General features: G+C 41.2%; 2 protein-coding genes across 2 annotated transcripts; one reads left to right on the plus strand and one right to left on the minus strand.

Moving 5' to 3' along the window:
* Nucleotides 1-207: 207 nt before the first annotated feature.
* Nucleotides 208-2,172, minus strand: LOC138878671 (uncharacterized). Its single transcript, XM_070158358.1, has 2 exons — nucleotides 2,056-2,172; nucleotides 208-666 (listed from the first exon to the last, which is right to left on the minus strand). The coding sequence occupies exons 1-2, from the start codon at nucleotides 2,170-2,172 to the stop codon at nucleotides 208-210; spliced, it is 576 nt and encodes a 191-aa protein (XP_070014459.1).
* Nucleotides 2,173-15,668: 13,496 nt separating this feature from the next.
* Nucleotides 15,669-16,211, plus strand: LOC138878672 (uncharacterized). Its single transcript, XM_070158359.1, has one exon. It carries the CDS (start codon nucleotides 15,669-15,671, stop codon nucleotides 16,209-16,211), a length of 543 nt encoding a protein of 180 aa, XP_070014460.1.
* Nucleotides 16,212-22,576: the final 6,365 nt, after the last annotated feature.

Genomic DNA, 22,576 nt, shown 5'->3' on the forward strand with positions numbered 1-22,576 from the left:
TTCTGGGTACTCTCCTCTTGCCAAATATTCCTTGATAACATGAAACCAAGGCTTTCCATCTGCTTCCTCTTCAACATGGGCACAGTAAGCTGGCTGATCATGGATTTTCACTGGAATGGGATCAATGAAATTTTTGTCTGGATGATGTATCATAGATGAAAGGGTAGCCAATACATCGACGAACTCATTTTGGATTCTAGGGACATGCTAAAATTCCGTCTTCATGAACCTCTTTCTTAATTCTTGTACATGATGCAGATATGGGCGTATCTTGGAGATCTTGGTTGCCCATTCTTTTGGTACCTGATGTATAAGCAAGTCTGAATCTCCAATCACTAGAAGCTTTTGAATGTTCATGTCAATGACCATTTTGAGCCCTAAGATGCGGGCTTCATATTCGTCCATATCATTGGTGCAGGGGAACCTGAGTTTGGCAGACACTAGATAATGCTGATCGGTTTTTAATACTAGGACTGCTCCTATGCCAACTCCTTTAATGTTTGTTGCTCCATCGAAGAACATTCTCCAACCGTCATAGGATTTTGCAATGTCTTCTCCTATGAATGATACGTCTTCATTAGGGAGATATGTTTTTAGGGGTTCGTAATCTCCATCAACGGGGTTTTCTGCAAGGTGGTCTACCAGTGCCTTTCCCTTGACCGCTTTCTAAGTTAAGTAAACAATGTCGAACTCACTCAATAGGATTTTCCACTTAGCTAGCTTGCCAGTAGGCATGGGCTTCTAAAAGATGTACTTCAAAAGATCCATCCTCGATATGAGATATGTAGTATAGGCATAGAAGTAATGTCTCAGCTTCTGAGTTACCCAAGTCAAAGCACAACAGGTGCGTTCCAATAGAGAATATCGGGCCTCATACAGGGTGAACTTCTTACTGAGATAATAAATGGCTTGCTCCTTCCTCCCCGTTTCATCGTGCTGTCCCAGAACGCAGCCGAAAGCTCCATCTAACACTACAAGGTAGAGTAATAAGGGTCAACCTAGCTCAGGCGGGACTAAGACTGGTGGTGTTGATGGGTATTCCTTTATTTCATTGAAGGCTTTTTGGCAGTCATCGGTCCATCTAGTAGCGGCGTCCTTTTTTAATATCTTAAAGATTGGCTCACAGATAACTGTAGATTGTGCTATGAATTGACTGATGTAGTTAAGCCTCCACAAGAAACTCATCACATCCTTCTTGTTCTTTAGCGATGGTACTTCTTGAATGGCTTTGACTTTTGATGGATCCAGTTCTATTCCTCATCGGCTTACAATGAACCCAAGCAATATTTCAGCAGGAACCCCAAATGTGCACTTGGCGGGGTTTAGTTTTAGGTTGTACCTCGGTAGTCTATTGAAGAATTTCCTGAGATCTCCCGTATGGTCAGTGGCCTTCTTGGATTTGATAATAACATCATCCACATATACCTCTATTTCCTTGTGTATCATATCATGGAAAATGGTAGTCATGGCCCTCATATAGGTGGCCTCTGCATTCTTCAGGCCGAATGGCATCATCTTGTAATAGTACACTCCCCACGATGTAATGAAAGCCATTTTCACAGCATCTTCCTCATCCATCCAGATCTGATGATAACCAGCGAAGCAATCTACGAATGATTGTACCTCATGCTAGGCGAAATTGTCGATTAGAATGTGTATATTTGGCAAAGGAAAGTCATCTTTTGGACTGGCCCGGTTGAGATCCCGATAGTCGACACAGACTCTGACCTTCCCATCCTTCTTCGGTACTGGCACAATGTTGGCTAACCATGTCAGGTATTCTACTACCCTGAGAACCTTAGCTTTGATCTGCTTGTTGACTTCTTCCTTGATTTTCAAACTCATATCAGGCTTGAGCTTTCTGAGCTTTTGCTTTACAGGTGGGCATATTGGATCGGTTGGCAATTTTTGAGCCACAATAGATGTACTCAGACCAGTCATGCCATCATACGACCAGGAGAATATGTCCTCATACTCTTTTAGAAATTCTGTGTATTCTTTCTTCTCCGATGGTGATAGGTGAATGCTAATTCGTGTTTCCTTGATGTTTTCTACATCTCCCAGGCTGACAACTTTGGTCTCGTCCAGGTTGGACTTAGGTCTATTCTCAAAGTTCTCAACTTCTTTGACAATCTCGTCAGGTATGTCATCATCCCTTGAATCAATGTCCATTTGTTGTGTTGTCTCATTGCATGTCACGTTGGTTTATCAAGATAAGTAATAGTAATGCTATATTGGTAAAGTAAGGAGAGAAAACAATAGCACTAAATATTAATTCATAAGAAAAATCGAAAATGCTTTTGATAAATGGAATAACTGTTTTGAACATTGAAGATCTTATTGCAGGAATTAAAAATGCAAAAAGAAAATCATTTAGTAAATAAAATAGTGAGTAATGCTTGTTTTAGCCTTGCTACCCTGAAGCTCATCGGGATTTGGTTGTCATGATGGTCCAATTATTGAGATGTGCACCTCTGCTCATAGCCTGCATGGAAGGGACTTCCTCCCTCTCCTCCTCGAGAATAACACAACAGTCCATATTATTGTCTTCCAGAAATAGGTTCTTCATTACCGCAAGTGCTTCTTCTTCATCCGACCCATAAATAATGTTAGCCTGTTGGAAAGTCTGCTCCAGATGCAGTATTGGCTGATCTAGTAGGTAGTAAGGACCGCGCCATGGTGGCGACCAGTTATTGAATTCTTCCCAGGTGTAATCATATCCCAGACAGAAGGTAGTGCCATGTTTCTTGAGTTTTATGATCTTAGAGATTCTTTGGAGGTTCTTGCCGAGCCCTTTTCCAGGTTCATACCCACTCCAATTCAGTATACTCTCTATTTTGTTATCCCACCATTTGTCTTTGTCGACAACATTAACCCGTTTGATATGGTGGTAAGTTTCTCCACCCAGCTTCCTCCTTCCCTCGATTACCGGAATGGTCTGGCGATTGTATATAGGGTTGCTAGCATCACCGTTAATGATCACTTCCTGTGATTCCATTTGAACTTTACTGCCTGATTCAACGTTGATACTACGGTCCCAGCAACATGAATCCATAGCCGTCCCAATAGCAAGTTGTAAGATGCTGATAAATCAATTACCTGGAAATCGACCTCGAACTAGGTTGGTCCCATCTGCAGGCATAGACTAATCTCACCAATGGTGGACCTCTGAGAAACGTCGAAGGCTTTCACATTGATTGCTCTGTCCTTTATCTCATGTAGCCCTTTACCCAACTTCTTGAGTGTTATCAGCAGAGAAATGTTAAGACTGGAACCTCCATCGATCAAGATCCTGGTGATGAAATAATCTTCGATGGCATGGTAATATGTAGTGCCTTGTTGTGCCCCAGCCCTTCAGGTGGTAGCTCGTCCTCATGAAAGGTGATCTTATGGCTTTCCAGAACTTGTCCTACCATATTATACACTTCCCCGCTAGTGATGTTACTTGGTACATACGCTTCATTCAGCACCTTTAACAAAGCATTCTTATGCGTCTCAGAATTTTGCAGCAAAGAGAGAATGGATATTTATGTTGGCGTCTTGTTTAACTGGTCGATGACCATATATTCCTTGGCCTGTATTTTCCTCCAAAGGTCATCTGGACCTGTCTTAATGAGGGGTGGCCAATTGGAGGCCTGCTTTCTTGACTCAACTAGATGTTCAGTGGTATAGACTCTACCAGTTCTTGTCATACCTTGTGCTATGATAGTTTCCTCAATCCTGACCTTGCCTTTCCTTCTCGCCTCGACTGTATAGTCCCAAGGTATGGCATTTTTATAGAATGGTGTCATGGTTGAAATCGCCACTAGGATCGGCGCGACAATCTTCACTCCGAACGGAACATGTGCCTTGGGTGGCAAAACTGCGACCTCAAATGGTGTGAGTGCATTTGCTGGAGACACGAGTTCAACCTCAATTGGTGTCGGTGTCTTTGCCGATGGCGCAACTTCAAACTCAAGAGGTACAGACATATTAACCTCAGTACCCTCAGACGGTTGGATCTGGACTACGATTGGATTGGGAGTGATTGTTGGTTTCTTTGGGCTATCACCTTCTGTGATTAACCCGATTGACCCCTTGGGATCCCATTCATCTTCTATTTCAATCATGTGAATACCTCCACCTTTATAGTTTGGCAGAGGGTTGTTGCAGACATTTGGAGCAGGTTGTTTTGCCACAATAATCTTGTTATCAATCAAGGACTATATCTTTTCTTTCAAGGAGCGGCATTCATTGATGGTGTGCCCTTTCATGTCGGAGTGGTATGTATAAGACTTGTTTGGGTTATCCCACTAAGAAGGATTCTCAGGGGTCACAGTAGGGATGGGGTGACATAACCAGCAACTTTGAGTCTCTCATACAGCTAGTCAATGGGTTCAGCGATGGCTGTATATTGTTTTGGAGGTCTGCGATCAAAATTAGGTCGAGGTCTAGGGAAGTTTTGGCGTGTAGGGGGTAATTGATAGTAGGATGGTTGAGCATTATAGGTTTGGTAGACATGAGCAGGTTAGGAGTATATGGGTGAGGTAGGTTGATATGTAGGAGGTGGAAATGACTGATAAGTTGGTGGCAGAGCTTGGTATAAGGGTAAAGGTGCTTGGTAATTTGGGGTTGGCTGGTATGTGAGTGGAGGTGTTGGGTAAGTTTGGTATTTGAGAGGCGATTTGGTCCTTTGTGCAACCATCACGGACCTCACGTCCCTTTTCTTGGACACACCACCAGACTGTAAAGCCTTATTTATAGCTTGCAAGGCCTCGAAAATTGTAACCATACCACTTTTAATACCTTTTTTTAATTCTTTCACCCAGTTTGATAATGTCGGAAAACTTGTGATTCTCAATCATCATCAGCTATTCATAGTACTGCGGGTCCTGAGCCCGAACAAAGAACTTGTCCATTTGCTCCTCTTCTCAGGAAGGTCGGACCTTAGCAGCTTCGAACCTCCACCGAGTAGCATACTTGCGAAATGTCTCTGTGGGCTTCTTCTTCAAATTCTAGATATAGAATACGTCTGGTGCGTTCTTTGTATTAAATCTGAATCTATCCATAAAGTTAGATGCCATGCCTACCCAGCTTGACCACTTCTTGGTATCTTGGCTGATGTACCAAGATAAGGCATCTCCTTTCAAACTCCTCATGAAAGCTTCATACGGATCCTTTCATCTTTCCCTACTCCAACCAGCCTGTCGCAATATGTCCTCAGATGGACAATTGGATCACCCGTACCATCAAACATCTTAAACTTAAGAGGTTTGTAATTGTATATTTTTCACAAGATGCTTATTTGATTTCTTTCCTTAAATGATTTATGTTCACTACCGTTTATGTTTGAACTCCTTAATTAAAGGAAGTTCTTCTACTGATTGATTTTAATTGGCACATGGTTATTTTATTGCCTTATACTCTGCCTGCTTTACACTATAAATACCCGGCACTTTCATTGACATAAGTGCACACAAACACTCTAAGTTTTCTGAACTCACACTCACGCTCAAAAATCATTCTCTCTTGTTACTTGTACTCTCTCTTAGACTTTAAGTTCTGCCCCTCTCTTGTGAGCCTTGCTTTGGGACCCATTGAGCTCCCTCTGAACTGGGACACTTGAGGGATGGCCTTTCCACACTGCACTTGTCCCCATTCTGATAATACAATTTGGGTGTGAGCACTGCCCGGAGTCCCATTAAGGCTCTTAGGGAACTTTGACACACTTAAATTGAGAAAGACTTTGGGTTAATGGTCTTTGAGCTGGTCTATCTTGTAACTTAGAGAGGAAGCTGACTTCCTCTAGTTGTACTTTTTACTTTTTCTGATGTAATTTTATTCATTCTGGTTTGTAATAAGTTGTAATAAACATTTGGGGCTAGCTAGTGAAACAGGGCTGGGTAACTATGCATGTAAAGGGTAGAAATTATGCCTATAGGACTGTTACAATTCTGCATATTCAACTTCATATAGAAATTATGCCTATAGGATTGTTCTAAATTCTGCATATTCAACTTCATATAGAAATTATGCCTAAAGGATCGTTCTGAACTCTACATATTCAACTTCACCTAGAAATTATGCCTATAGGATTGTTCAAAATCTGCATATTCAATTAAATATAGAAACCATGTCTATAGGATTGTTCTGAATACCGCATATTCAACTTCATATAGAAATCATGCCAATAGGACTAGTCTAATTTTGCATACGCAAACTTCATCTAGGAATCATACCTATAGGGTGTTCTAAAATTCTGCATATTCAATTGCATGTAGATACCATATCTATAAGGCTTCTGCATTTCGACGCCACATCTATAAGTGTCTAAAATTAGTTATGCCTAGAATGCATGCCTATAGGAGCTTCTAATTGAATCTGATTCGATTCACTCAATGTTAGATATAAAATCAGTAATAATGGATATTGTCAGTTGCAGAACTTATAATCAATTCGTTTAAATTCTACCTCTCTTTTAATGATCTGAGTCCCTCACTTAGTAAGTTTAACAAGTATGCATAATTCATTTCAATTCTTACTGTCTCATCACCTTTTGAATCTAGTAGATACCATGCCTATAGGACCCTTGTCCAAACACTTAGGTAAGTTTTAGAGTAATTAAATTGAATCTGCTTATGTTAATAATTACAACCAGCAGGCAGGGGTGATTCACACTTCTTATTTGAGTTATGTGATAAACTGAAACTGTCTCAACAGTCTCGTCTTCCTCGTCCTTAATACTTTTAAATCAGACCTAAATAGTATGTGTAAGTCATGCTAATTACGTGCTTTTTTGTTTAAGGAGGTATATCTGAGCCTCTGTTTCTATACATGTTTTTCCCAATATGCAATATGTGTTTTTGTATGTCGCCTTAGAGTTTTACCTTTGAAACACCAAATAAGCCTAACATCCTTCCCTTTTAGGATTAGTAGTCCTAAATGCCTCCGGAACTGATAGGATTGGGACGGGTAATAGCATGCAAAAAGTAAACGAGACCAACCCGCGCTTTAAATACCTTAACGGGGTGGGAAGGGTAGATATGGATATGATGACCATGCGATAACGTCACGTGTAGACCCTCATTGAGGAGTGATTACCGGATGTTGTGTGGGGTGATCCATATTTTTAGTAAACCTAGGACCCCCCTTGCCTTTATTCTTATTTCTTTAACATTTTTATTCTAGAATCCGCTTCCTCAAATTGCTCTTTTAAACTTTGTATATTTTCAAACCTTTATATGTGAAACCCCCTCCTATTTGAGCTTTATTTGTCTATATGTTAATTGTACCCTAAACTCACAATAATTGTCTGGCCGGGAACCACACTAGTGGATTCTAAGGGGTGCCTAACACCTTCCCCTTGAAATAATTTCAAGCCCTTACCCAATCTTTGGTTACTCAAATCAAACCCTCTTGGTGTCCTAATGAACCCTAATCATTAGGTGGCGACTCTTCAAATCAAACCCAATTCCTAGAAGGAATGAGTTGTCCCTCCAAATGTCATAAACCCGATTCCACGAGGAAAAAGGGGGCGCGACAGCGTGGTGACTCTGCTGGGGATCTATTTTAGGCTTTTAACATTGCAGACTATTATTATGAATTTATGCTTCTTTATGCACAATTATCTATTTGTTTCTTTCAAGCATTCAATTTTCTTTTCGATCGCAAAACTGACTTGTCTTTTGTTTCCTTCCATTATTACCTTTCTTTACTGCTTTCCTTTACTACCGCTTTAAGTTATGAAAAAATGTTGTATTTACTGCTTTCCTAACGTGCAAATACGTGACAACCTGCTTTAATTGTTGCATAATCATGCTCAACATCATATTCCACTCGTGCCAAATAAAATACCATAGCATCGCTTATAATGAGTGGTTGCGCTCGTCCGATATTATCACCCCTAAATTCGGAAAAGGCGTATTTACGGTAAAACCAGTCGATCAACGGTGTAGTCGACGGTTCCGTGCCTTTCCCCTTGAGTTGTCCGCTCAAGGGTACCAGTCTAAAACCTCAAAGAAACCTTACTCTATTTAACTGTGGATGCATCATGGTCAAACCTAGCCGAGTCAGTTATGTTATCCGCATAATGACTCTTTAAGATAGCCTTGTCCAAAGTCCACTAGGTTCCCCCAAAATCCAAACGGACACTACCACGTTCTGTGCATTAATTTGGAGAACTAAATGTTTTTATGCCAATTGTTGATACTAAATAGTCGAGTCCAGTAGGGGTAAGGGTCTAACCCTTTTGTTTTGCAGAAAATGAGGCACGAAGTGCCTAGATTCGGCATGGTCACCAACATCCACCTAAAATTGCTAAGCTGGTGGGAGAATCTTCACTCTAGTGATCAAAATCTTGTCCGAAAGTATCTAGGCAATCTACCTTCTCTTCTAGAGATTTAACCCAACAACAAGATCATAGAAGTTGCTACTTTGTTTTGGGACTGTGAGAGGGTTGTATTCTGCTTCGGGGACATTGAAATGACACCCTTGCTAGAAGAAATAGGAGGATTAGCCGGTATACCACGTGAAACACCGGGATTGTTAATGCTTGAGAACTGCAAGGGCAGTGGTTTTCTCAAAATGATGGGTCTAAAGAAGAATCCAGAACTAACATGTCCGAAGGAATCTTATGTCCCCTTCGATTACTTGTATGAGAGGTACGATCGTAACAAGTCTTACCATACCTATCCTGACGAATTTGCCTTTGCATCCTTCGGGCATATTCATCGAAGGGTCTTTGTGTTTATGTTTTGTTTCCTGGGGTTGATAGTGTTTCCAATGAAGAAAACAAAGATCCATACCAGGCTAGCTATGGTAACTAAAACTCTGATGGAGGGCATTGGTGGGCAACCTTTCAGCATTGTGCCCATGATTATTGCGGAGATATACTGAGCCTTGGAGAAGTGTCAACGAGGAGCCGGACACTTCGAGGGCTGCAATTTGCTACTCCAGCTCTGGCTCATAGAACATCTCCAAAGGTGTGAATACCGGCAAGAGATTCAGCGAAGGGACTGGGATGATCATATAGCTTTCCATCATCCAAGGCGGATTAATTACATGCCCAACATGTTCTCCCAGTCAGAAGACGCCAAGGAATGGTTAGAGCTGTTTGAAAACCTAACTAAGGATCAAATACAATGGATGTTCGAATGGTTCCCTACCGAGGAGTTTATCGCCCGATCTAGGGATGCACCATTTTTGATATTAATCGGTCTGATAGGAACCTACCCTTATGTCTCTCTTTGAGTTATGAAACAGGCTGGTAGGAAGAAGGTTATACCAAGGGTTGACAAGATGAGTCACTTCCGGACTGACTTCCAAGCTGATGACAGTCCTTATAAGTGCCAAACTCAGCATATGTGGCATTGCAAGATCATCATGGGAAGAGATACTATCGAACCATACAGATACCATGCTGGTTGCACCCCTACTATTCAGGCTGGTTAGAATCTAATCACGACGGTCTGGGTCAGCTAGGACTTTTTAGGGGCCACAGTATCATAGACGAGAGGGCCAAGGCACAGGTCCAATACAATCAACTACGCAAGAGGATTCGGGAATGCGAAAGCGATCACCATCAGATACAGGAAGACAACCAAAAGCTGACATAGCTGTCAGTGCCAACAAGAGACTGGGATACTTGGAGTGGGGCATAGTAGAACTGGAAAGGAAATTTCTCAAAATAATCGAGGATTGCCAAAATACTGAGGGAAACAAGGGCGGACATCTAGCCAGAGCCTACCTACTATTGGGACTTCGCGAGTTAGGAAAGCTGTTCGACGGAGCCAAAGATGCTGAGTCTGGGGAAGGTCCTTCTGGGACTAAGTAGATAGGAGTTTTTCCTTTTTCGCTTTACAAAATGTAACAAGGCCAACAACCACTAGTGATACTTTACTTCCTGTTATGTAGTGTCGATTTGGGATTCTTCTATTTTTAATCAATGAAATGAGGCATTTAGCATTCTATGTTCTCCAAATCAACTTGTCGCTAGGCCTACCTCGGGCACAAAAAGGTTCCCAAATAGGACATGATTTACATTCTTGCACTATGTATTTAATATAGCAACATTTTCTTATAATCCTCACTAACTTGTTACCTTTTTGTTTTTACTTTTTTTTTATTTATTTCCCCCTCCCCAAAGGTTAGTTCGTGCACTCTAGCAACATCATCTTATTCAACGAGATCCAAGGGCCCTCCACCCACTCTTCCTCTTAGTCCTGTCAGAAACAAGAACAAAGGGAAGATGGAAGATCTGAACAACACTAGAAAGGAGAACTCAACTGAAAGGGTAGAGGTCACTCACACCCATGGTACTCAGGTTTCCAAAGAGAATGCATCCCAACTGGAACAAAATCTGCTGAAGTTCCAAGAGACTTGATCAGGTTTGGAATCTGGCAAATCTGTCATTTTCCCTCACCACTCCAGATGTTAATTTTACAAACGCTTAGAACCCCATACCTCCACAAAATATCCCAAAGCCACAAAACCATCCCGCTCCTCACCACTACTACAACACCTGCCATACTTCCAGCAATACTCCACTGGTCATTCCGGAACCCCAAAACTCCACAAATGACCACTTTCACGCCCATCATAACACCCTCATCTACGTGGAGACCATGCCACACTCCACCCAACCCATCTCAAGTGCAACCGAGTCTGATGATAAAGACTTTCTCATCAGGAATCTGGCTGAAGAACTCAAGAAATTGACTAGCCGGATTCAAGGCATCGAAGGTAGCAAAGGAATTGAGGGGTTGAACTATGAAGATCTTCGCATATAGCTCAACGTCAAACTTCCCGAGGGGTACAAACCTCCTAAGTTCGAGATGTTTGATGGTACAGGGGATCCTAGAGTACATTTGAGAACATACTGTGACAAGCTGGTTGGATTAGAGAAAGACGAGAGAATCTGCATGAAGTTGCTCATGAGGAGTCTGAAAGGAGATACTCTATCTTGGTACATTAGCAAAGATCCGAAGAAGTGGGCAAGTTGGGTAGGCATGGCGTCCGATTTTATGGACAAGTTCAGGTTCAACACGAAGAATGCGCCGAATGTGTTCTACATTCAGAATCTAAAGAAGAAACCTACAAAAACATTTCACGAGTATGCTACTCGCTGGAGATCAAGAGCTACCAAGGTCAGACCTGATTTGGAGGAAGAACAAATGAACAAGTTTTTCGTCCGGGCTAAGGACCTGCAGTATTATGAAAGGCTGATGTTGATTGAGAACCATAAATTTTCTAACATCATCAAGCTGGGAGAAAGGATCGAAGAAGGCATCAAAAGCGATATGGTTACGAACTTCGAGGCTTTGCAAGCTACCAATAAGGCCTTACAGTCTGGGGATGCATCCAAGAAAAGGGACGTAGGGGTTATAATGGTCACACAGAGAACCAAATATCCTATCAAATACCAAACCTACCCAATGCCTCCACTCACATATCAACCCACTCGAAAGTACCAAGCACTCTCACCCTCTTACCAAACCCTATCACCCATTTATCAATCACCTCCACCTCCCACATATCAGCCTACTTCACCTAGATACTCCCAACCTGCACATGTTTACCAAGCCTATAATGCTCAACCATCCCACTATCAATCACCTCCTACACGCAAAAACTTCCTAAGACCTAGAACAAATTCTGACAGTCGACCTCCTAAACAGTATACAACCATCGCTGAACCTATTGACCAGTTGTACGAAAGACTTAAAGTCGCTGGTTATGTCACCCTTATCCCTTCCATATCCCCTAAGAACCCTTCTTAATGGGTCAATCCAAACAAATCCTGTGCATACCATTCCAGCATGAAGGGATACTCCATCGAGTCGTTCTCTAAAAGACAAGATCCAGGCTTTGATTGACAACAAGATTATTGTGGCAAAGGAGCCCGCTTTGAATGTCCACAATAACCCTCTTCCAGACCATAAGAGTGGAGACGTTCACATGATTTAAATAGGATGATTTGGATCCCGAGGGATCAATCGGGTTGACTGCAGAAGGTGATGACCCAAAGAAGCCAATAGTTACTCTTAATCCAATCATAGTCTAGATTCAGCTGTCTGGGGACGCTGAGGTAAATATGTTTGTGCCACTTGAGTTTGAAACAACATCATCTGCAAAGACACTAGCGGCAACTAAGGTCGAATTCGTGTCTCCAACAAATGCACCTACACCATTTGAAGTTGCAGTTTTACCACCCAATGGACATGCTCCGTTCGGGGTGAAGATAGCCACTCCGATCCCAGTGGCGATGTCGGCCGTGACACCATTTCATACAAAAGCTATACTATAGGACTATACAACTTAGGCAAGGAGGAAGGCAAGGTTAGGTTTGAGGAAACTATTGCTGCACAAGGTATGACGAGAATAGGCAGTGTCTACACCCCAGAACATCTAGCTGATTCAAGCAAGCAGGCCTCCAATCGGTCACCCATTATTGAGACAGGTCCAAACGACCTTTGGAGAAAGATACAGGCCAAGGAAAACTTGGTCATCGACCAATTGAACAAAACACCGACACAGATCTCCATACTTGCTTTGCTACAAAATTCTGAGGCACACAAAAATGCTCTATTGAGGGTGTTGAGTGAAGCATACGTGCTAAGCAACATCACTGGCAGTGAAATGGTCAGCATAGTCGGACAGGTATTGGAAAATCACAAAATTACTTTTCATGAGGATGAGCTACCGCCTGAAGGGTTGGGGTAACAACAAAGCACTGCACATCACTGTGCAATATGAGGACTACTTTATCTCAAGGATCTTGATCGATGGGTGTTCTAGTCTTAACATTTGTCCACTGTTAACACTCAAGAAATTGGGCAAAGTATTGCACGAGATAAAGGATGGAGCTATCAACGTGAAAGCCTTCGACATCTCCCAAAGATCCACCATTTGGGAGATTAGTCTGTGTTTGCAAATGGGTCCAACTTGGTTCGATGTTGACTTCCAACTGATAGACGTACTGGCATCTTACAATCTACTGCTGGGACGACCATGGATTCATGTTGCTGGGGTTGTGGCATCGACAATGCATCAGGCGGTGAAATTCGAATGGAACCATCAAGAGGTAATCATTCACGGCGACGAAAGCAATCTTATATACAGTCTCCAGACCATTCCGTCAATCGAAGGAAGAAGGAAGCTAGGAGAGAAAACTTACCATCATATCAAAAGGGTGAACGCTGTTGACAAAGATAAATGGTGGGATAACAAGATCGAAAGTATACTGAATTGGTGTGGGTACGAACCTGGCAAAGGGCTCGGCAAGAATCTCCAAGGAATCGCTAAGCCCGTAAAGCTCAAGAAGCATGGCACTACTTTCTGTCTGGGATATGAGTAAACCTAGGAGGAATTCAACCACTGGTCGCCACCATGGCGCGGTCCTTACTATCCGCTGAAGTAGCCAATACTGCACTTGGAGTGGACTTTCCAACTGGCCGATGTTATCTATGGGTCAGAAGAAGAAGAAGCACTTGTAGCGGTGAGGAATTTGTTCCTAGAAGACAATGACATGGACTGTTATGTTGTTCTTGAGGGGGAGGGGGAGGAAGGCCCTTCCATACAGTCCGTAAGCAGAGGGGCACGCCTCAATAACTGGACCATCAGGACAACCAGAGCCCGACGAGTCTCGGGGTAGCAAGGCTAAAACAAGCATCATGCACTATTTTTATTTACTAAATGATTTTCCTTTCGCATTTTAGTTCCCGCAATAAGATCTCCAATGTTCAAAATGATTATGCAATTTATCAAAGCATTTTTTGCTTTCCTTATGAATCAACACTTATTACTATTATTTTCTCTCATTACTTATACAACATTACTTTTACCTATCTTGATGAACCAATTACTGTGACATGCTACGAGACAACGCAACAAACAAGCACAGATTTAGAGAAAGATGATGTACCAGAGGAGGTTGTTAAGGAAGTTGAGAATTTTGAGAACAGACCTAAGTCCAACTTGGACGAGACCGAGATTGTTAACCTGGGAGATGTAGAGAACATCAAAAAAATGAGAATTAGTGTCCACTTATCGCCATCAGAAAAGAAGGAATACACAGAATTTCTAAGGGTATATGAAGACATATTCGCTTGGTTGTATGATGACATGACTGGTCTGATTACATCTATTATGGCTCAGAAACTGCCAACCGATCCAACATGTCCACCAGTAAAGCAAAAGCTCAGAAAGTTTAAGCATGACATGAGTCTGAAAATCAAGGAAGAAGTCACTAAGCAAGTCAAAGCCAAGGTTCTCAGGGTAGTAGAATACCCAACATGATTAGCCAACATTGTGTCAGTACCAAAGAAGGATGGGAAGGTTAGAGTCTGCGTCGACTACCGGGATCTCAACCGGGCTAGTCCGAAAGACGACTTCCCCTTGCCAAACATACACATCCTGATCGACAATTGTGCTAAGCATGAATTGCAGTCATTTGTGGATTGTTTCGCTGGGTATCATCATATCTAGATGGATGAAGAAGATGATGAGAAAACGGCTTTCATTACGGCATTGGTAATATACTGTTACAAGATGATGTCGTCCGGCCTGAAGAATGTAGGGTCCACCTACATGAGGGCCATGACTACCATCTTCCATGATATGAAACACAAGGAGATAGAGGTATACGTAGATGATGTTATTATCAAGTCCAAGAAAGCCACTGATCACTTGAAATATTTGAGGAAATTCTTCAACAGATTACGGAGATACAACCTGAAACTGAATCCCGCGAAGTGTGCATTTGGGGTTCCTACCAAAAAACTACATGGGTTTATTGTGAGTCGCCAGGGAATAGAACTGGATCCATCAAAGGTCAAAGCTATTCAAGAATTGCCACCGCCAAAGAATAAGAAGGACGTGATGAGTTTCTTAGGGAGATTCAACTACATCAGTCGTTTCATAGCACAATCTATAGTTATATGTGAGCTAATCTTCAAGATGTTAAAGAAGGACGCCGCTACCAAATGGACTGATGATTGCCAAAGAGCTTTCGACAGAATCAAGGAATACCTATCAACACCACCAGTATTAGTCCTACATGAGCCAGGTAGACCCTTATTACTCTACCTTACAGTACTAGATGGAGCATTCGGTTGCATTCTAGGGCAGCATGGCGAAACAGGGAGGAAGGAGCAGGCCATCTATTATCTCAATAAGAAGTTCACCCCGTATGAGGCCCGATATTCTCTGTTAGAGCATACTTGCTGTGCTTTGACTTGGGTAGCTCAGAAGCTGAGGCACTACTTCTGTGCCTATACTACATATCTCAAATCAAAGATGGATCCTTTAAAGTACATCTTCCAAAAGCCCATGCCCACTGGCAGGCTAGCTAAGTGGCAAATCTATGTGAGTTCGACATTGTTTACGTAACTTAGAAGGCAATCAAGGGACAAGTACTAGCAGATCACCTTGCTGAAAACCCCGTGGACGGAGAATACGAACCCCTGAAAATGTATTTTCCTGATGAAGAGGTATCGTTCATAGGAGAAGACAATGTAGAATCCTATGACTGTTGGAGAATGTTTTTCGATGGAGCAACAAATTTCAAAGGAGTTGGCATATGAGCAGTCCTAGTATCAAAAACCGGTCAGCATTATTTGGTGTCCACCAAGCTCAGGTTTCCCTGCACCAATAACATGTCCGAGTATAAAGCCTACATCCTAGGGCTCAAAATGGCCATTGACATGAACATTCAAGAGTTTCTAGTGATTGGAGATTCAGACCTACTTATAGATCAGGTCCGGGAAGAATGGGCAACTAAAAACTCCAAGATACTCCTGTATCTGCATTATGTGCAGGAATTGAGGAAGAAATTCATAAAGATAGAATTCCAACATGTTCGCAGGGTCCAAAATGAGTTCGCCGATGCATTGGCTACCCTATCATCCATGATACAACATCCAGACAAGAACTTCATTAACCTCATTCCGGTAAAGATCCATGATCAACCAGCTTATTATGCTCATGTTAAGGAAGAAGCAGACGGAAAACCTTGGTTTCATGATATCACGGAATATTTGGCGAAAGGAAAATACCCAGATCTCACGAATCCTACTCAAAAGCGCACATTTCGGAGGTTATCCAACAATTTCTCTCACAGTGGAGAAATCCTGTATAGGAGGACTCCTAATTTGGGATTACTAAGGTGTGTTTACATAATGGAAGCATCCAGTCTACTAGAGGAAATTCACGCTGGACATGCGGCCCGCATATGAACGGCTTAATCTTATCAAAGAAAATACTCCGTGCTGGTTACTTTTGGATGACTATGGAGACGGACTACATCCAGTATGTATGGAAATTCCACCACTGTCAGCTACATGCAGACATGATAAAGATACTTAGAAAGTGAGCTTAATGCAACGAGCTCACCATGGCCGTTCGCCGCTTGGGGAATGGATGTTATTGGACCAATCGAGCCCGCTGCCTCCAACGGGCACAGATTTATCCTAGTAGCAATTGACTATTTCACCAAATGGGTCGAAGCAACATCTTACGGAGCAGTGACTAAGAAAGTCATGGCAGACTTTGTCCGCGACCGCATTGTTTGTCGATTCGAGATTCCAGAGTCAATCATTACTGACAACGGCTCCAACCTCAATAGTGACTTGATGAAAGCCATGTGTGAAACCTTCAAGATCAGACTCCACAGCCTACAGACCTCAGATGAACGAAGTAGTAGAAGCCGCCAATAAGAATATCAAGAAGATATTGAGGAAAATGATAGAGAAGCATAAAAAATGGCACAAGAAGTTATCGTTTGCTTTATTGGGATATCGCACCATAGTCCGCACATCAACTGGGGCAACCCCCCAAATGCTAGTTTAAAGTACAGAAGCGGTCATTCTCACCGAGGTAGAAATTCCCTCCTTAAGGATCATACATGAAGTTGAGCTCGACGATGCAGAGTGGGTGAAAAATCGTTATCAGCAGCTAGCCCTCATAGACGAAAAGAGGATGAATGCAGTTTGCCATGGTTAACTTTATCAGAACAGAATGTCCAGAGCCTTCAACAAAAAGTCAAGCCGAGACAGTTCATAGCGAGGCAACTGGTGTTAAAAAAAATCTTTCCACATCAAGATGAAGCATAAGGGAAATTCTCTCCCAACTGGCAAGGTCCGTACATGGTTCACCGGATTCTAACAGGAGGAGCCCTCATACTTGCAGAAATGGACGGAGAAGTCTGGCCAAAGGCGATCAATTCAGATGCAGTCAAGCATTACTATGTGTAATCTTTATGCTTTCCTAGATAATGTAAATTAAACTACGCCTAACCTAATTCACGTTTAAGAGAGGATACGTAGGAAGCTCTATGGGTTCGGTCACAAATCAATAAAACTTTTATTCCCCCCTGCAATTGGAATCTCTGGCAGAATTTTGAGGAGGACCCTTAAAATTCAAAAGTTAATTTCAGCCAATCATTGCTGGCAGCAGTCGAAAACATCAATCCATTAAACTGGAGAAGAATTTTGAGGAGGACCCTCAAAATTCCATAACAAGAAGGGTTTTAATGTCTTGAACCACGTCGCAGTCATTGGTTCATCAAAAGAAAACTATTCTTAATTATGTATTTATGTACGCCTTTACTAAATCATGCATGTCTATTTCTGAAATTGCCTTGTTTAGCAACGCTACCCCAATGATACATGTAGTATCACCTGATCAGAATCGAGCAGATCGAGCAAAGCTAGCGGGGTTACGAACTAACCTCCCCCTTTACAAAACTCACGATTTTTCTTTGGATGCAGGCACTTGAGTTGCAAAATCATCAAATATACTATACACTCACGAGACTCACATTGCTTAGAAATAAAACTCTTAGAACCATTGCACTTACTCACAGCTGCTATTCGCCTGCAGTGTCCCCAGTAGACACACTATCCCCAGAAGTCACAATATCGCAATCTGCTATCATCTAAGAAAATTCTATTATCATTTGCCCTTTTACTTCTTGCATTAGGCTACCATTCTGCTTTCTGAGGTTAAGCTCTACCTCCATCTGCATTTTCTGCATTGCATAAGGCTACTATTCTACCTTTCGTGGTTAAGCTCTACCTCCATCTGCATTTTCTGCATTGCATAAGGCTACTATTCTGCCTTCCGAGGTTAAACTCTACCTCCATCTGCATTTCTGCATTGCATCAGGCTACCATTCTACCTTCCAAGACTAAGCACTATCTCCATCTATATTCTTGCATTGCATAAGTCTACTATTCTTCCTTCCGAGGTTAAACTCTACCTCCATCTACATTTCTGCATTGCATAAGGCTACCATTCTGCCTTCCGAGACTAAACTCTGTCTCCATCTGTATTTCTTCATTGCATAAGGCTACCATTCTACCTTCCAAGTTTAAGCTCTACCTCCATCTAAATGGATAAAAGATCGCCACCTTTACATTTGCATGACTGAAAGATCTCCACCTTTACATTTTCATGGCTGAAAGATCGCCACCTTTACGTTTGCATGGCTGAAAGATCGCCACCTCATTTACACTGGCATGGGCTGTAAGATCGCCACCTTATTTACATTTGCATGGCTGAAAGATCTCCACCTTAAATACTGCATCTCATCGGCTGAAAGATCGCCACGTACTGCATCTCATGGGCTGAAAGATCGCCAAATCATCCACAGGCGTCATTGTTCGGAGGCACCATTCTCATAGCCCGAGAACACCATTTCATGGCCTGAGGACCTCTTTTGTCTTTTGTATATCATTATTCAAGGGCATCATAGTTCGGAGGCACAATTCTCATAGCCCGAGAGCATCATTTCAGGGCCTACAAATCTTTATTATATGCCTTATGGCCCAGGCTGTCATAGTCTAAGGACGTCATTCTAACCGTCCAAGACAACTTTTATGGTCCAACGGGAATTTGCATCATGATTAAATTACGCACAATATATGCTTGTATTGTTTATTTGCAGGTAGACCGGCGAGTAATGGCCATATCAGCAGGAGCGGTTCCGCTCAAATTCCCGCAGCCCTACTAATTTTTAACCATTCACCCCATCCTCAATATTACGTCCGTTCTTGAAAAGTCTCCATCAGCATACTCCGCCGACGGATCCCGAACTTCATACGACCCGATTCCCGTAAAACTAGGGATATGTGGGCATCTCAGAAGCTAGAGTACGGCCTAAATCTCCTTGAACCATTTTGTTCGGTCAAAATTGGCCATCATATCTTTACCCGACAACTCTTTCATCCTTCCCGGGTAAAGAGGGACAGCCGTTGATACCCAATTTTTTCCTGTATATTTTTTAATATGCAATATACTTTTAAAATAGCATGTATATGCATATATAAGTATGCCAAGGTTTTACTATTTTTCTCTTAATTTTTAAGATTTTAAAATCAATTTATTGCCCTATTTTATCAAGAAAAACCCAATAATTATTCCCAAAATTATCATTTTGGCAATTCACTTATTATATTCTCGTATTTATACTATAATATAGCTAATATAATTTTTGCATATTTTTACAAATTTATTTAGTATTTTTAAGCTAAATTGAATATAATTGCAATATTAGCCTATTTTAAGATTTAATTATGTTTATAATTATAAAATTGACACCAGTATTTTTATTTTCATAATTATATATTATTAATCATTTTAGTACCTTTAATTTACTCCCAGAAATTATTTTACTATTTTTATAAATTAAACAAGGGAAAAATGGCTATTTAAATTTTAGCCCCGTTTATTTCAATTGCAGTCTTATTTGGACTCCCAATTCAACCCAATTTTTTAACCCAATTACCCTGACCCAAATCCTAAGCTACCCGACCCACGACCCTTTTAAAATAACCCACCCGAACCCCCATTCAATCCAGGCCGTTGATCAAAATGATCAACGGCCACCATTCAACCTTCCTTTTTTAGTTCCCTATTACCCCCAAACCCTAGTCATTTCCCATCTTCAGCCGCCTTCGAACCCCTCCTTCCTCTCTCAGTTCTCTCTCAACTCCCTCTCAAACTCTAGCTGCCATCTTTAACCACCACCTAAATCGACCAAATCCATGGCTTCAGAAGCCATTGAAGGCTTGTACCTGCCTCCTATGACTTCTAACTGCCCGATTATCATGTTTTCAACACCAGATATTGAGGAAGTTTGGTCCAGACTTTGGTCTATTTCAGTGCTATGCTTTCTCAGGTCATCTTTGACCCTGCTCCGGCCAGCCGTGGCTATTCAAACCAGATCTTGACTTCTTTGGCTTAAATTAATGACTTTCAAAGCCTTTCTCACCAGCTGGGTTCTTCTAAAACCCTAACCTTCGAGGTTCTCCTGATTCTTTTAGATCTGCTGTAGATCTGTGTTTATTCTAAGCTTTTAAACGTTTTCTCAAAGTCTCTTTCAAAACTTTACCTTCAGAACCTTTATCTTTTCCGATTTAGGGTTTTGTTAAGTTATTTCGAAGCTTTTCTGATTTTTTTTAAACATGTCATTCTTCTACTATGTTTCTTATGTTGATTCTTCTACCGTGTTGCTTATGTTGTTCTTCTACTGTGTTTCTTATGTTGATCCTTCTACTGTGTTTCTTATGTTGGTCTTCTACTGTCTTTCTTTATGTTAAAAGTGTTGGTTCTTTCTTAAGGTTTCTAATTTTATTTTCTTTGTTCATATTGTGCTTGATTCTCTTGTCTTTCATCTCTATACTCGATTGATGGTGAAAACCCTAAAATTTGGGGCGTTCATTCGAGTTTTGAGACTATTTGCTATGTGATTTGGTTGTTCCTCATCTCTGAACTTGTTTGGTTTCAAAACCCTAATCTCTTTGGACCTATTCTAGTTTCTGAACTTGTTTCAACTATTGCTCGACTGAGTTTCTAAATATTTGTTTTAACTTCTGTTGCTTCATGTGATTTTGATCTCCTGCTATCATTGAAACTCGACAGTATTTTTAGAAAGGTCTTTCTACTAGACCCTTTTGCATGTTTCTGATACTCTCCCTTTTCTCTATTAGCCTATGTGACTAGCATGTGATTATTCTCTTTGTCACGAGTTCAGCCTCACATGCCTAATGTTAAACACTCTTTCATATGCTAAATTTCCCTCTCAAAATAACCCTTAATTGTGGACTAATTTCAAACCTCTCTGTGTAATTCTGATTGCACTCTTGTAATTGATTTTTTCCTTGTTTTACTAATTCCCTGTTTCTTTGTTTGATTTGAAAACTTTCCTTAGCCTTTCTGACTTGGTTTATTCATGAACCAGTAATTTCGAATCTCTGACTCCTTGATTTACAATGTACTGATTGATTCTTACTTTATTTGTTTAACCGTGTATTTCAAAGATCCTTCCCTTAATTAACTCCTATGTATTTACCCCTAATTGTCTACTTTGTACAAGATGCTTATTTGATCTCTTTCCTTAAATGATTTCTGTTCATTACCGTTTAAGTTTGTACTCCTTAATTAAAGGAAGTTCTTCTACTGATTGATTTTAATTGGCACATGGTTATTTTCTTGCCTTATCCTCTACCTGCTTTCACACTATAAATACCCTGCTCTTTCATTGACACAAGGACATACGAACACTCTAAGTTTTTTGAACTCACACTCACACTCAAAAAACATTCTCTCTTGTTACTTGTATTGTGGCCTATTTTCAAGTTTTGCTACCTTCTTTTACTGTATTCTGCTTCTTTGAGCTGGTATGTTCTGATTAAGTTTTCAGCCTCACAACAATGTGTTTACCTAATATTTTTACCCTCTTGTCTTTCTATTGCTGATGTTCAGTTCAATATTTATTTTAGCTTGCTATAATTTCCTTTCTGTCTGTTCTAAATTTACTATGAATCCTAAACCCCTACCCCAATATGTTTGATGCTATGGTTTGCTTGATTTATGAAGATACTGAATATTGTTGTCCATGACTCAAGCTTGATCCCTGGGATCCTAACCTCTATGATTCTCTGCTGTTGTATGTGCTGGTAGGCTTAAAGACATGCCAGCATCTCCATTGTTGTGCATGCCCAAAGCTTACCCTTGCCTAAGCATAGGCCCTTTGCAACTTCCTTACCCACTTGAACCCCTTTGTGTGAATTTATCAACTTGCTTGTGGCTGTTTCCCTCTCCTTTATCCCTTTAGAACTCTGTTTCTTCACTTGAACTCTCTCTTAGACTTTAAGTTCTTCCCTACTCTTGTGAGCCTTGCTTTGGGACCCATTGAGCTCCTTCTAAACTGGGACACTTGAGGGCTGGACCTTCCACACTGTACTTATCCCCATTCTAATAATACAATTTGGGTGTGAGCACTTCTCGGAGTCCCATTGAGGCTCTTAGGGAACTCTAACACGCCCAAATTGAGAAATGCTTTGGGTCAATGGTCTTTGAGCTGGTCTATCTTGTAACTCAGAGAGGAAGTCAGAATCAGGCTTCCTCTATTTGTACTTTTTACTTTTTCTGATGTAATTTTATTCATTCTGGTTTGTAATAAGTTGTGATAAACATTTGGGGCTGGCTAGTGAAATAGGGCTGGGTAACTATGCATGTAAAGGGTAGAAATTATGCATATAGGACTATTACAATTCTGCATATTCAACTTCATATAGAAATTATGCCTATAGGATTG

Source organism: Nicotiana sylvestris, chromosome 9, assembly GCF_000393655.2.
Source record: "Nicotiana sylvestris chromosome 9, ASM39365v2, whole genome shotgun sequence".
In the NCBI taxonomy this organism is placed as follows: domain Eukaryota; kingdom Viridiplantae; phylum Streptophyta; class Magnoliopsida; order Solanales; family Solanaceae; genus Nicotiana; species Nicotiana sylvestris.

Bases quoted from the DNA above. Each gene is read 5' to 3' on its own strand.
- LOC138878672 (XM_070158359.1), top strand. From the start codon at position 15,669: ATGGCCATTGACATGAACATTCAAGAGTTTCTAGTGATTGGAGATTCA.
- LOC138878671 (XM_070158358.1), bottom strand. From the start codon at position 2,172: ATGGACATTGATTCAAGGGATGATGACATACCTGACGAGATTGTCAAA. The intron at 667-2,055 runs GTAGAAAACATC...TACTTAACTTAG, and splicing joins AAGTTGTCAGCCTGGGAGAT to AAAGCGGTCAAGGGAAAGGC.